The sequence below is a fragment of the Cydia pomonella genome, chromosome 19, assembly GCF_033807575.1.
Source record: "Cydia pomonella isolate Wapato2018A chromosome 19, ilCydPomo1, whole genome shotgun sequence".
In the NCBI taxonomy this organism is placed as follows: Eukaryota; Metazoa; Arthropoda; class Insecta; order Lepidoptera; family Tortricidae; genus Cydia; species Cydia pomonella.
In genome coordinates this window covers 10,487,072-10,503,911 of record NC_084721.1, presented here as the reverse complement: position 1 = coordinate 10,503,911, position 16,840 = coordinate 10,487,072, and the positions used below count along the sequence as shown (strand labels likewise).

Genomic DNA, 16,840 nt, shown 5'->3' with positions numbered 1-16,840 from the left:
TCTTAGCTGTTACTGTATCGCGGCGTAACTGTGACTTCATCACGTACGTACATACCCAAGGTTGTATCAAGTAACAAAACTCCTCACCGGATTCTCATCTGGCAGTTCCGGACACAGGGTCCGGTACCGGATGGCCATACACACGTCCCGCAAGGCGCAGCCCACGACCACGTACGCGTCATATCCGGCGCCGATCAGCCACGACACCGTGACGTGCGCGAGCTCGAACGGGTTCGCCTTCCGACGGATCAGCGCCGTGTACGGGGACATTATGCGTTCCGGCTAGAACAAAAAAAAAGTACATTACGTATAAAAATAGTCGCTGCGTACGCATCGCGTTTTTTAGGTGGGGTGGACAGCGCGGGGTGCTCATACCCTGCTTCAGTCTCGTCCCGTAGATAAAGGATGAGAAAAACCACGTAGAGTATGCGTCGACTATGTTAGTTTAAAAATGGGAAGGACAACCTTTTTGGTGTTGCAAATACAGCACTGCGTGTTCCCGCTATAAGTAAATGTTGGAATGTTTATGTAGCTAAACCACTATGAAACACAATCAGAAACCAAACTTTAAAAGAAATCTTTCCAATTAACGTCTCAAAAGTTTAAAGTTGATTTATAAATGATGGTTGACGACCGCCTCTCTAATACAAACGTAGTTTCGATTTTTCTGTCTCAATGTAATGCATAAATAATAACATAGCTGTGCCCCTCCATTCGACTTTTAGAGATTTTTTGACTGTTATAGGAATTAGGAGCTAAAAACAAATTTCATGGTATTTTTATACCTATCTAAATTACTTACTTTGCTTCCGGACTAATAGTTAGTTTTGAACATAATCGGTTGAGCCATTAATGAATAAAATAAAAAAAATTGCTCTATATTTATTAACAGGACGAAAGTTCCGCGAAGGTACGTCTTTTTGCTTTTAAGGCTTTTTCTTATCGTGTGAAGGTACGGAACCCTCCATTATCCGTGGCTCGACACGCACTTGACAGTTTTTTTAATATACAAAGCACAGATCATTACTTCTGTATCCTAAAATGTTTAAACAAATGAAATTCCCCCGAAATACGATTAGTTTTAAACTTTATTGGATTTTTATGATGAACGGCACGAGAGCTAAGGCTAGAGTTACAATACTCAGTTATAATGCCTGTCAATAGATGGCGCTGTATGGAGAAACTTTGAAGTTCAGTTAAAAAATTACCGAAGCGCTTTGCCGAACTAATGCGGTGCCACAACTGAAACGTAGAGGGCGTTGCCAGTAGGTATTATTTTTTAGTAGTAGGATATTTTCGGATCGTATGAATGTTTGCATCGCACTGTAGTTTGCCTCTTAAGCAGCTCCTTACAGCCTACGCGTTTAGACAAAACAATAATTAAAAACTACAAAAGTAACTTTTATGAACGGAAATAAACCTTATCACAATTATGGTTGATTCGCTTGGTTTCAGGACCCCACGGCTTACTTTAAAGGCGTAGACTATCATCATCATATCCGCCTTTTATTGCTCACTGCTGAGCAATGAGCATAGCCTCTCTTACAGTAGGCCACTTGTCCCGGTCGAGCTAATCTCACCAACAATCTTTCAAATGTCGTCCACCCAACGAACCAACGCCAGGCACTTCTTCACCATCCAGTTATTCCAGTTACACAGCCTTCATAATCCTTTTCCGTACTCAATCTTTGTAATACAACTTTATCTTCCGCTCTCAAACTATCCCAAATTCATGAATGAAAGTTTGTTTATTCATAACATTTTTCAGCGTACAATGTTTAGGTCGTCCCATTGTCGGTTAGGGGGTGGTCCCCCTCCAATAGAATCCAAAGTTGGGAAACAAAGTCGGCCCGCCAAGTTGGACCTGATTTCACTCTCGTTTGAACGCTTTCACTTTTTACTTTTTTTAGTTTTGTTTTTGCACTTTGTGAGTTTTTTTGCTGGAAGGTATTATCTTGAAAACTTAAGTACTCTTAGTAAGCGTTCGATGGTGCAAAGTGGAAAAGATTTTTTATTAATTCTACGCTGTTATATACTTCTCTTTTGTCTATTTTTTCACTGAAAAAGTAGGTGCCGGATATTAAATTCATTGTCTGTTGACGTTTTGGATGTTATTTTAGGTAGGTAGGTTTAGGTAGGTAGGAATAAAGTTCAGTTTAAACTTCGGCTCTTTAAAAATAACCTGTGTGCCCTCTGTGCTCCATTTACACATTGATTACCTACACTTGCTGCTTTATTATTAAATCGAGCGCCGCACTAGCTGATGCTATACTTACTGAACTCGTAGCTCAGCTACGAGTCGTAGCAGTCGTAGCACATCGCACTTATATGTAGCATTGTAGCACGTAATGTAATGGTACCTATTACTATTAACGGCCCGAATCGAAGAATAATTAACGACCCGATTCGAAGAATGAGATACGATATCGATAAGTTCTCATTTAGATATCGGTTGTATGTTGTATAATTGATAGAAGCAACTCGATTCGGGCAACCAATGTCACTTTGACGTTAGAAATATCGTACGTACTAGATTGCGCTTGCTTGCTCCATTTTTCTTTGTTGTCTAATCTAAATTTAATACAAGAAATTAATATTCGAATAGGCCTCCATTTGTATCCCCTAACGTAATATAAACGAATTAGCTAAAATAAAAGAGTATAGGCCCAATTCGAACCTTAAGATACGTCAAACATTTGGATTAGATATATCAGTGCCAAAAGTGACGTTTTTGTTTGACACCGACGTATCTATCCATATCGTGTCTTTACGAAAATTTTGACACATCTTAAAGTTCGAATCGGGCCGTAAGCCTCATGGATACAGTAGTATCTGAATTTCCAATTTCTTATCACTCTTATGAAACTTCACAATTTTCAGAAGGAACGACGAGAGGTAAATTATATCATTGACATTATTTTAATTATTTTATTTTACCTGTTTAGTATAACTGCAATATTTGTATCATTTCTTTGCTGTATGTCATTTACATTATTTTTGTGTTTAAGATATCTAGAACGATCAGAATATCGGTAAAATATAGCTAAAGTGAAGTAGGTACTTATTATTATAACTCACAGTATAACCAAAGGTTGTTGTTGCAAATATAAGCTGAGCGAGCACACCCACGCGCGCCACGTGGATCGGCCCCCGCGTGGCTTGTTTGGGACAGATATTGTGCCGAGATGATTATCTATTAGCATCCCAAAAGTAAAGAAGGCCGAAGATCTTGACGAAGAGGTTGGAATTTTAAAGTATGGAACTTTCAAAACGAGTAGCAGAGAAAGTGCTATTATCGTTTTTCCTTGTCGTAAGTCTCACTTTCCATTACCTACTACTAAATATAAGGAGTACCTTAGTACTGGTACTACAAAACGGTATGTGACGCGTTGTTTCCCACCAAAGCTTGGCACAGGCAAAAGTTGTGTCTTTATTTTTGTCGTCTTCTTTTTTCTGGTTATTTTCAATTTGTTTGTGACTTAACCTAAGTCTATATGCGATTGTCTTCAATAGGTATACTTAAGGGTCTGATCCAATAAAATATTGATACACTGGTTTTGTACTCCCACACAACACGCGCTTCCAGTATCGACCCCCGCGTGTGCGCCCAATCTGAAGGGGAGTTAAATTATTATTTCTATTGTTTGAAACTAAAGTCAAACTAATAACCTATTATGTATTGTAAAAAGGAAGGTATGATATTGAATTACTTGTATAAAAAAATCAGGCTGTATCTAATTATGTATTCAAAAAATAATACAAATTTATAACGCAGCTTCAATTTAGTCAAACTAATTAAAGTTGTGTAGACAGACAATTCTGAAATTAGACATAGCATACAAGTTGTGCATTCATATAAATACGATATTCATTTATAATAATCACAGTGCATCCTTCTCATAGCAATAACTACAGTTCTGGCGATATGCACTGATATTAATATCAAATCAATATCAATACGACACGAAAGGCGCTCTTGAAACTCACGAGTAGTATAATTTATGTAGTTGCAATTTTCTGTAGTGCGACAATTAGGGCACGAAACATCAATACGGGCTGTCCGCTCCCACGTTCACCTTCACCCCTCAGTAGTCCCGCCACCACACATTACCGTCCATGTGTAATTCTTTGTTGAGCTATAATTAATATTAAATGAACCCACTATTTTAAAATCTCAGCTGTATGAGTAGTATGTTTTAATACGTTTCGCGTCGAATCATGGCGACAGTTCCTTTCAGTCTCCTTTGGTTCAAAAAATATTTTTTTACCATAGTTGCATCAATAAATTTTACTGTATTTTATAACTTAAATGTTGCATTTCTAAATAAATTAATGTGCTAAAATGCATTGTCATAGGGACGCGAGTGGTATAGTCATTAGTCAGTCAGTCATATTGACCACATTTAAGCAATGACATGACATTACTGACAGTGTAGTCTTTTGAATGCAATGGAATCATAAGGAAATTGGGATCCAAAGAAAGAATGACAAATTCTTAGTTATCTTATACCTTTAAACGAGCAATTCTTGTATATATATATATATTTCTGTGATCTCGGAAACGGCTCTAACGATTTCGCTGAAATTTGGTATATGGGGGTTTTTGGGGGTAAACAATCTATCTAGATTAGTCTTATGTTTGGGAAAACGCGTGTTTTCGAGTTTTCATGCGTTTTTCTTTCGACGTAGAATATGGTCGCTAATTTCGTATTGCCGGTCACTGTCTGTCTGGTCCAGCGGGTTAAGACGCGGACTGCTAAACGAGTGTTGAGGGTTCGAATCTCGCCCGGTGACTAACTTTTTTTTTATATGTTCAAGTTTATATATATTTTTTTAATTTTTATTGTTTTAGACAAGTTTAATTTAGTAAAAAAATATAGTTATAACCGAGCAAAGCTCGGTCGCCCAGGTACTAAGTGTCTAACTGTCAAACAATTAGGGCACGACACATCAATATTGACTGCCCAGTCCCACGTCTACCTTCACCCCTCTGTAGTGCCGCCACCGCACATTAGCGTTGAAGCGTAATTATTCTTTGTTAAGCTATTAATGCCATTATTATAATCTGGCCGGTAACGGAGTACGTAATCTGTGTTTTGATACCAAATGTATTAATACGAAATGTTAAATCTCGTTTTACTTTTTAGAGCGTCATCTCATTTTTAGGGTTCCGTAATAAATAAGGCAACACGTCTGTCTGTCCGTTCGTAGCTCAGCTGTTGTAAAAAACTGTAATTTGGCATGGAAATTAACGCCAGCAAAGTGATAGGGTCATACCAAGATAAGTTGGCAGCCCCGACAGTGCAAGTGTTATTTTAAACGTCAAACTTCTAGGAAATAATGACTTTTATTTAACACTTGCACAGGCTGGGCTAACAAAATCGCTGCCAACTTATTTTGGTCTGACTCTACTCGTAGGTTGATTGTTTTGTAAGGTATGTTTTCTTTACTACGTGTCCAAAAGGATTTGATTTTTCGGTAGCTACAAAAACTTAAAACTAAGACCACCATTTGTACATAAGTATTGTATAAATAAAAACCTAAAATATGTTACTTTCGGCTCTATTCGAAGAATTAAATACGATAACGATAAGTTCTGGTTTAGATAAGTTCTCATTTAGAAGTAGCTCGATTCGGGCAACTAATGTCACTTTGACGTTAAAAATATCGTAGATAGATCTTATTCGGATCACAGCGGAATCGAAATAAACAATTTTGACATGTCGTTTAGTTATCGATCTTTTAAAGATCTTTCCAAGATCTTAAACGTGTCTTAATCATTCTTCGAATCGGGCCGTTTATCAATTCAATTACCTACTGATAATAATAAGGTCATAATCAGTGACACATTAGAGCAAGAAGAGCGATAAACTGTTATTAAATTAGTATATTAAGTTCTAAATACACCTCCTAAAAAATATGCATAAACATTTTTCGCGAAACTTATAATACATGGAAATCATACCAAAAAAGAGGTGTTGCCTTACATCAAATGAGGTAGTTCTGTTTTTTATATAATATTGGTAGTGATGAAATAGTAATAACAAATCCAAGTTTTCCACCTCGAAAGCCCTTCGGATCATTGTGTGTATAATATACAGTACAGCGACGGAAATTGTTATAACTCTTATCTCTCGTATCTTTGATGGACCAGGCTTGTCCTTTGGATCCACAGCACTCCTTTTCGGGCGGCCAGAGTGTGTGGTAGCATTTCTCCGCCAACCTGATCAGGCCGGTCGAAATTGTCATTTAATGGTGAATTATCAATGAATGGTTTTTCAATGTCGGCACACATCTCCGGTCCTCTATATTCTCGCAGGATTGACCATTGCCGTTGTTGCAAACAGCTGAACATTTGAGTCCTGCTTTCCTGCAACCACAAGTGCTGGCACAACCTTTTTTGCAGTTACAGTTATTTCAAAATTTTGCAAACTTTTGAAAAGCCGTATCATAGAAACTATTTGGCTTACTAAGATTAAATTATAGTCAATTAATTGCAAATATCATATTCTTAAAAGTGTGCATAGTGAATTTTGCCTTAACTCCGGTTCTTATTGTTAGTGGAAATTTTGTACAAAACCTGAATAAATTCCTAAAATTTTATGGATTTTCATGTACTTTACAATGATCCCAAGGGCTTTCGAGGTCGAAAACTTGGATTTGTTATTACCATATCACTACCAACATATTAAAAAAAACAGAACTACCTCATTTGATGTTAGGTAAAATGTACCAATTCCATGGGCTTTTAGGGCAGGCAACACTATCAACTGGCTCCCACGCGATCTGAGGATCACCCTCCGATAATTCCAAAAATGCACGCGCTAGGGCGACCAGTAATTATTTTCTTTGTATTTTTTGCCTAATAGGCATGTTGTGATTTTTTGTTACCATTATTGTAGTAATCGCACTTGTTAACTAGGATCTATTATAATATATTGTATTGATGAGATTTTCACATGACCCCGACTCGTGGCTCGTAAAGATAATTTACATTGCTACCGCGAAATCTCATACACGCGTCTGAAATGTCAGCGCTGTCAGCAGTAATTAGAATTAGTACAGTCAGCAGCAAAAGTTTCTGAGCGGGCCAGGTGTTCAAATTGACCTGTCCACGGCCCCGCGTTCTTAATCTTTTAACAATAAGAAAAGTGGTAATCATAATAATATTAGACACGTCACCCGCTTAGCTGCTTTTACTGCGGACTGTAGGTAATATTATAGTTTTTTTTTATACTACGTCGGTGGCAATCAAGCATACGGCCCGCCTGATGGTAAGCAGTCTCCGTAGCCTATGTACGCCTGCAACTCCATAGGAGTTACATGCGCGTTGCCGACCCTAACACCCCTCCCCCCTCGTTGAGCTCTGACAACGTGATATATATTGAGATATATTGGAACGCTATGTTAACGGATTCATGTGTATAGCTTTTGATAAAACGAACTAAACCCACGCATCAACTAAAAATCGACTTTAATTAATTTATGTAAAAAAGCAGGCAGCACGCCGTTTTCTTTCATTAATAACTGGGTCATAAATCTTTTCGTTGTCTTGTTTCTCTCCACTCTGTCACGCTTCTATTTTTGTCTTTTATCAAATAAATAAAAAAAGTTGAGTGCATGTCTTTCAGCTGTAGATTATAATTCTCATGAGAAAAATTAAAAACTAAATTTCACCCCATACAAAAAGCTCCACTCCGTCACATTTTGTGGGGACAATAATCAAAACAACGAAAATAATTTTCACTCAACTACTTAAATATGTTGACTCTTAATATAGCACTATCTTCCTAAAACATCAAAAGCATTCACAAGTTACAATACAATTTTTGAAATTGTATTTATATTGGACGTAAGTACATATAACCTACATAGTATGTATCATCTTTGTATTTGTGTTCTGTATCGGACGTAAACCGCCCCGGGCATCCGTATCGTATCGCTTGAATAATTTACTGCGTTTTGATTGGTCACCCGACATTTACATAATGGCCCATTAACCACTTTTTGTTTACAAAATCGCATAATACCTTTCTCCGCGGTATTCAAAAGGTCTTAAATATATTAGACATAAGAGGGCACATACGTCTTTTAGTTTCGTGAAGCTGGTGACGTCCAGACCCAATCTGCATCTAAATTATCCACCGGTAGTTTTCATAAGGCAACGTTACGTTCTACCGCGTTTATTAATCTGACACTAAAGCAAAGCGTAGTAGAGTTGTTATTTCTGTGACAAATATTTTTAGGTAGGCGGTTGTGAAAAATATTAAAATCGCGAAGTCTGTTAACCTTGAATATGGCTAACTGGGCCGCACTTGTCTCTTTTTGTGATTTAAATTTCGAATTAGGATTGCATATTTTTAAATTCAAATTTAAAAAGTCCCGTTGGCAATTAGCAGTGGACCAAATGTCGATGTAAGTACTGTATAAAGTTTTTTTTAATGGTTCGTTCTCCGTAATTTTAATAAATTAATAATAAAATAAACAGATCTTATGTTATGTTAAAAGTTGGACAAGACAAAGCTAACTCTGCATAATACAAATACGTATCAATATCAATGAAAAAGTGTAACAATGTCATCATAATGTCAAATTTCTGTGAAAAGGCAACATTAATATTACGTTTTGAAGATTTTTCCATAAAAATATAAAACTACCGAAGTAAAAAATTTGAAAACTCTTTTTTATCAGAAGATTAGCCACGTTGTAAGACTTTCAGCGTTTTACAAACCGCAGCGTTTTAACCCAAAACCATTGACGCAAACTTAAGTAGAGTACATACACGTGAAAAATGGGCCAAGAGGCCATCAATAGCAAATTCCCTGAATATCATCGGGTAACGTAAACACGCAAAATCCCTCTAAAGGTACACCGCGGCCTCAGTCATGTGCGGGACATAAATTTGGCACGGAGGTATAGGGGTATACAGGCCTTATGTACCGGGAGTCCAGCTACATAAGGAGTATGTACGAAGCAACACGGGCGTCACTTATCCGCGCGGAGGATGCGGTGGCCGTCCGATCGGCCTCCCTCCACCCCCACCTTCGAGCCACCCCCCACCCACTCGCGATTCATTAAGTCGGGCGCGGCCGGCGCGGCGGACGCGTCGCGAGTCTCCGTGAATTCAAATTAGGGGAGGCTCGGACGTCGTGTAGGCGGGTGGGGGCGAGTCGATGACTTTGTCGATAAGTTTTGTTTTTCATTTTAGTTAATGAACTTCGCTGGACTAATTAGAGCACTTAACTGCGCTTTCATCAAAGTCCGTATAAACATTTTTTTTTTGTGTTAGATAAAATACTCAGTGTACCACTGAATTATGATTGTGTTTAAGTTTCTAATAACTAGTATTTAATCTGTTGCATCCGATCCATGACAAAGATCGAAAACACTGAATTGTTGTAACCAGTTGTGTATTAGGTATTTGGCGGGCAGTCTAAACTACTAATCTACGTGCTCTCCTTGTTCTCGTAGTGGCCACCTCTACCTGAAAGATCTTAGGATTAGATACTTATATTTCGTCACTTCATTTTCCAGATATAATTTTATAGTAAACATGTAGTTTCCCTATTGTGCAGATAGCATCGCACACGTTTAAGAGTAACTATTTTGATTAAAACTGTCAAAGCAACCTTTCCGCCTAGAAAACTAAACCTGAGTAGGCTCCATTAATTTTTTGGGACATTAGAGTCAATACTGATATACATAGTAGCTTAATTTTGCCTATTCTCCAGATTATCTAGAATTATTATTATTGGTGTCACAGTTGAAAAAATTACTTCAATCTGTAAGCAGTTCAGAAGCTGTGTTCAGCTTCTTCAAGAATCACATTCTACTACTTCTACAACAAGTTTTTTTTTCAAATTGTTATGCTTAAGATGAAGCATAATTATAACTTGTTGCAATTCCCGTACCACGACTCGGTAAAAAAGAGATTTAAAAAAATACTCATACTTACTCATAATCTTTATCGCATATCACATTGTATATAAACCTAGTACATAGAATTGTATACAACATGACACCCTGTAGGGCGTAACACGAAATACCAATTTTATCGATACCATATCGACATACGGACCCCGACCCTATCGCCCCTTTGTCTCGGCAAGACACGCGGGGGTGCCGGACGGAAGTCGCGCTCGCACCGCGCTAAATGATTCAAAACTCCGGACCCGACCTGCAAGATTTACGAGTACCCCTACCCGCTACCCGCTACCCGACTACCCGACTACCCGGTAGATTAAGGATGTCGCGATATTGAAATACGCTCAAATTCGCTTATAGCTTTTGATTATTTATGATGGTCAGTTTATTTACGGCTTGGTTGAGATTTTTTCACGCGGCGCGGTGACGGCGCTATATACGGAGGGAGTCACAGATAAAGTAAACAATGCTTTGACATGTGAAAGTGAGTGTAATTGTGCCTTCCTGTGTCATATTTATTTTTATTTTCAATAGGTATCTCAGCAATGTACCTAGTTCATCATTGTTTTTAATGCCTAATAATTATTATGCTGCTGCTTTCATCTTTCCATTACCTATATTGTCTTACAATATAAAACGAAAAAAAGATGCAATGCTCTTGTTAAAATACTTCCATTGAAACTTTACAGGAATCCCTAGGTATAGTTCAAATATTTAAGAAATGATATATTAATCAAGAGTTTTAACAACTTTCGGAATTCTAGACCAGCCAGCCAAAGTGCATATAAATTCAACGAGATTAATTATTATTAATTCAATTCTGTAAATAATAAAGTATTGCCACATGGGATTAAAACCGTTAGGACTGTTGAATTTGTATAGACCTTACCTTCTTTAAGATCAAAGTCTTGTTTCATAGCAACAATTAAAAACAATTGTTACATATCAAGTGCTTTTCGGACCTACGTACCTACTTGAGATTGGCCAACCTAGAATAGTAATTTATTGCGGGGTCTAGTCCGGACTTAGTGGATAAAGAAGAGGACGAATATATATGTTAATGTTACTCGTAGGTAGGTAAGTAGGTATGTGTATATTTTGTGGAGGTGTCATGGATTACCGAAACCTCGGTGATACATTGACTGAAGTTTGCGATTAATTTTATTTCTAAATTCTTCGATATAAGGGACTCAAAATAGGATAGGTAGTCTTGTTCATTAAGGTATTACCATCTCTACAGAATCTATCATTAGTTATATATATATACCGAAGTCCAATAGAGATTTTGTCGGCATTTGACATCTAACCTAAAAAAATATGGATGTTGATTTCAATGAAATAATATTAACTAGCATATACTTTAACAAAACATTTATACAAATGAAATATATAAGTATATAAATTGTTGAAGCGCTGGTGGCCTAGCAGTGAGAGCTTGCGACTTGCAATCCGGAGTTCGCGGGTTCAAACCCCGGCTCGTACCAATGAGTTATTCTTATGTACGAAATATAATATGATATTTACAAGTCTCTTTTCGGTGAAGGAAAACATCGTGAGGAGACCGGACTAATCCCAATAAGGCCTAGTTCTGGGTTGGAAGGTCAAATGGCAGTCTCTTTCGTAAAAACTAATGCAAACGCCAATTCTTGGGATTAGTTGCCAAGCGGACCCCAGGCTCTTATGAGCCGTGGCAATACGCCGGGACAAACGCTAGGAAGATGATGATGATAAATTGTTGATAAGATCATGATTGTCAAACAGTGCGTGATTTTGATTACGAAGTATTGAAGGTAAATTTGTTTGTTTACATTATTTGCTATTTCTATTGGACTCCACTTTAACCTATCCGATGTGCACCTAATAAATCTCTCCACGCCTTAATAAAGACTAATTTGGCTCGCACAAAATTGCCTCTCAATCGCCAAGCGACATATTCGTCAGCGATCTGGCCACAAAGCTCTTTCAGTGACAAAGCGTGCCTGCCGTTTCAGGGACCCTAGAAAAGTGTAATATCCTGCATAGTATTGCGAGTCGTGCATGCGACACGCGACGCCACGATTTATCATCCGACACGATCGCTGGCTGTTATTCCATTTTATTAAAAAGCACAGGCGAGTGTACAACTGTACAACTCTAGAGACCAAGGACAAAATAGTGTCCAGTTATGTGTAATTTGTACGGGTATCGAAGTCAAACTTATACTGGTTTCATAGACGCGAAGGTTTGTAAAGCGATACAATAACGGCTGTAATCGGTTGCCTGCAAGCTACCTATTTACTTATGAACCTGCTCAATTCGATTAGGATTGCTTCAATGAGGTTTTTGTGGGGAGCATTTTGTGTTCGGTATATTATATCTCTAAATTATGGTAATAACTTGAAAATTCGTGCTTGTAGTAGATATAGGTTATAACTGCTGTTGAAATTGGCAACTTTTTTAGTTGCTGAAGTCAAAGAATATTTGAAGAAAGTTATTAAATTCATGATGTTTATATGGCGACAGTAAAAGGTTGAATTGTGCATTTCTGGAGTTAATCAAATAAATTAGATTTACAATTTTTGGGAACAAACCAAATTATTTTATTAAATATTTTTATTTGTGCTTTGTGAGTATGTGTAGTAATAGGAAGTAAGATATATATGTAGGAGGTGAAAGCACGTATTTACTGCTCGCCCTTAAAGTTGGGCAAAGATCACTAGGTTTTCTAAGATTACATAATATACTTATTGGAGAAGTTGGAGCGGGTACCGCCGTGACAGGGTAGCCTACAGTGTTGGCCGAACCGAAACCGTTCGTTACGGTTAAGGTTCAATTTGTAATGGTTAATGGGCAATTCTAATTAACGGTCGGCTAACACTGGAAGCCTAGTGTTCTAGGGCGTTAGCCGCGTAAGTTGAAGACGCAGCTTCGAATCCGGCCTCCGCCACTAAGGTTTTGTCACTTTTACTTTAGAATATGACATTTATTTCAGTTTATTAATTAGATTTAATCAATCAAGCAAATCCAAAATCAATTACCTAACCTATATCTTAATGTTCCGCCGAGACACAATGTTCCAATAGACGCATATTTATTAATATTTGATACCGCACCCCAGCGGCGTCCATTCATTGTGATTCATGTCTCGCGCGCGCCCTATTCAGGGCATTGTTTGTTCGATGGGGACTTGCGACTCCGAGGACCAGAGATTTGAGTCAGGATGTGCTGTGATTAAGGTAATGATGGTAGCTCGAGGTGTTATTACAGTTGTGCAAAGGTATTAGAACTAATATCGCATTGTCACACTTTAATTGTGAAGGTATAAATAAAGTGACAATATTCGAACGACGCATACCATTGAATTATGAGCTGAATTTCCATAATATTGACACTGGATGTATGTTTGTGTACTGTACCTACTATTCAATAAAACAAACGAATAAGTAGGTACTTTCATTCATGGAGACACGCCCAATCGGCTCAATTTCAATGTCAATTTGGTAAATTAGTACAGTGACAAAAAGTGGGTTTCCTTTTTATCAATCGGGGCTAATGTACACGTTCTAACTAATATTTACACTAACTTAGAAACATATCTTCTAATACCACGCAAATAATAAACCACTTCACCACAGAAGTTATAAAATCACCTCACACATTCCGTTTAATGCTTTCTGCAGCCACGATAACCCAGAAGAACTCAAAACTATGATCCCTAAAGCAAAAGTTCCCGCGCAAAGGCCAATATGCAAATGTAAACTTTCCCTGTTCCGCGCTGCACTTGGCCGATTTACTACCATACCCGCCCAGCCTTTCAATTGAAACTCGGCCCTCTTTGCTACCGTACACGATCCTTTGTAATGGAACCCCCTTTTCAAGTTTTTGCGCGCGTTGTTCGAAAGCCATTGATTACGTATACTCGTACGTACGTACTAGATAACTACTAGATGGAACTTACAACAGAGTCAACATACTAACTATGTACATGGATAATTACATCTCTGATGCTTTGTAGTAGACAGAGAAAATAACAGTAATATATGACGTTGGTAGTCTAGGTACTAAGTTACAATTCAACAAAATTTTGTTGATTCATACAAATTCCTCGTTTGACGTAACTGTAGCCTTACCACGAGTTTGACACTGACCTGACACTGACATATTTGCCAACGTCTGCGTAACCAGCGTAACTCGCACTAATATGCCAGTACGAGATGCATAGAAAGTAAGCTACACAAACGCTAGCGAATATGTCAGTGTCGGGTCAGTGTCAAACTCGTGGTAAGGCTAATACCTAATAGGTATTATTCTGTGGTTTAGTCAAATAAAACCGAAGAAATCTTAGATCTTGACTTGGAGTCTTAGCTCGCTATCATTATCAATGTGAACTGGATGATTAAGAAATTAATCCTCAAACTTTAATGAGTACCTATCCACTTGATTTTCTTCTTTGGATGATATCCAAATTTGGAAAAGGTATGATGGAATACTTACTGGTATAGTATGAATTATCTCAGATGATTTTTTCGCACCAAACCCTATGCTGTTAAATAAAAGGCATTGTTTCTTTTGGGCACCGCGGTAGCTACCTAATTTCTCATTAGTGAGAAGGATCAAGGCCGTTTAAAAGGCAATTTTAGCGTTTTACATCAAATTTATGTAATAGCTTATATATTCTTACCTGTCTGTGCTCTTGTACATTACCCAAACGTGTTATTTCTGAACGCTTGTTACATGAAGTTGAACCAAATAAGTAGAACGCTATAATTGCTTTGCTTGCTTGATCTTTGGCTTCTTTGGATTCTTGCTTGATCGGGCTTGATCCTTCTCATCAATGAGAAATTAGGTAGCCACCGCGGTGCACAAAAGAAGCAATGCCTTTTGTTTAACAGCTTAGGGTTTGGTGCGAAAAATCATCTGAGATAATTCATACTACATATACAGTAGGAATTTTTGTGACAAAATAATTGCGCGGTTATTTAACTTTGTTCCGCTCTTACCATTAGGCAGTATTGTATTTAGGGGAAATAGGCACACGTAGCTAAGACTACAAAGGTATCATATCCAAGAACCATTGAATTGTATCAAAGATATTACCTGGCCGGCTCTTGTTCGTTACCGGCTGAGTAATTAACGTGATTGCGAGCGTGTGTGCGGAGTATTCGGGCAGGACGCCTTTAGCTCGGACTCTGCAATAGCCTATTTACGGTGCCGGCTAGGATATCAAAGCAATCTGGCCGGGCTAGGCGCAATTCGGCTTGCTCCTTGCGCATATTGCATGCACGTACCAATGAAGTTTGCTTTGTAGGCGGTAATCTGCGGGGGTGTATCAGCTAGGGTGTCGGGCGGTGGGGTTATGTACACACGGCGCCGGAGGCGTCGAGGTAGGCAAATGGCCGGCGTAGGCCGAGATCTCGGCGATATCGATCCGCGATGCCCGCGAGTCGCGTCGCCACGGACACGCCACCCCGTGACAAAAACACTCCTTTGTTTGCCGAGCCCCGCGGCGGGACATGTTTACTGGGGCTTTGACACGTTCCACAACCTGCGCGTTACCTAACGGGCTCCGCTCAAGGTTGTGCGGGCGAACTTCGGATTTGAAACGGGCGACCCTTTTGTCATTGTGCGACCCGTGCAAAATTGCGGCTAAGGATTTTGGACTTAACATGAATTTAAAGGTCTTTTTTTGTTTGCGATGGTTTAGTGTTTAGCTATGTATATATCGATATCGATGAGATCGCCTCCCCATCGCGGCCCTGGCGCCGCGACCGCGCGACGGGTGGCGCAAATCACTCGCGCGGACTGCCGCTCTTCGTCCTCGAGAACCCTCGCGCTGGTCGACGGTTGTTGCTTTTTTATTTTTTTATCGATAAATTTTGATCGACTGCAATAAACTAAATGGTGAAATAAATTATAGTTAAATTAAGGTAATTATTACAGCAATATAAACAAATAAAAGAAGCCGCTATGCCGTTGTTGTTTATTGTATTGCTAAGTGAGCAAATAATAATATTATATTATGTTAACATACCAGATTCAAGAAAATTTAACATTATGCATCTGCTGCTGCTGCACAAACGTAAGTTATTTACATATCAATAGTTTTATTATTAAAAAGTCTAATACCTATTATACCTATACTTATACTTAAGTTTTTAATTTATGTCACAAGGTTTTCTGCAGTTTACCTTTAGCAGTCAACCTTATTGAGAATAACCATTATCTTAGCATTGTCATCGAATATTCATAAATATGCCGAATTTACAAGTTATCAGTCCTGTAGTGGTTGATATGCAATTTTAGTGCAAGTTAGTAAAAACTTTTAAAGTAAAGTTTTGATAAGCAGATTATGCCTACAAAATAATGGCAAAATCGACATCGAGACATCGATATATATTGTTACAACATTCTCAATTAGAGCTCACAGTGCACCCAAGACTCGCATGAGTGGCATCTGCGCGTCGCCGATCCGCGACCCCCTCGATCGATACTTGCCGCGGTCGCACGGTGGGCATCGACAAGCGCCCGGCTCTAGCGTCTTGCTCGAAATTCGAATAACGCTTGGTCAAGCGCAGCTCAAAGCGCGGCACGCTCTAATTTGTACTTGGGTTGCCGCCAAAGTTGTAATAACATTATCTGTATCTTAACTTGATTAAAACATCAAACGTCTTATTTAATAGCGCTTGTAGGTGAGTTTCTTCGAGATATTCTGTTTTGGCTAAACGTAGAGTGAATAACAGTCCTCGTTCCAGATGGAACCTAGTATGGAAACTCATAGCTCAAAACTAGACCTGATCTATATGTTTTCACATCCGGCAGGACGGTGCGTGCATTTACGGGGATATGGGCTATCACGTTACGGTTCTATTCTATTCTATGAATTTTTCAGACTTCCTAGATATAGGGTTACTAAGCAGGGCCCTTTTGGAAAGTAAAG

General features: G+C 38.5%; 1 protein-coding gene across 2 annotated transcripts in view; it reads right to left on the bottom strand.

Moving 5' to 3' along the window:
• Positions 1 to 16,840, bottom strand: part of LOC133528401 (dynein regulatory complex subunit 7) — a 207,121-nt gene that overhangs the window by 6,620 nt on the left and 183,661 nt on the right. For both annotated transcript variants that reach the window (XM_061865782.1, XM_061865783.1), the window contains exon 3: positions 88 to 282. In XM_061865782.1, the coding sequence (XP_061721766.1) occupies positions 88 to 282 (195 nt within the window). The remainder of the gene's footprint in view (positions 1 to 87; positions 283 to 16,840) is intronic.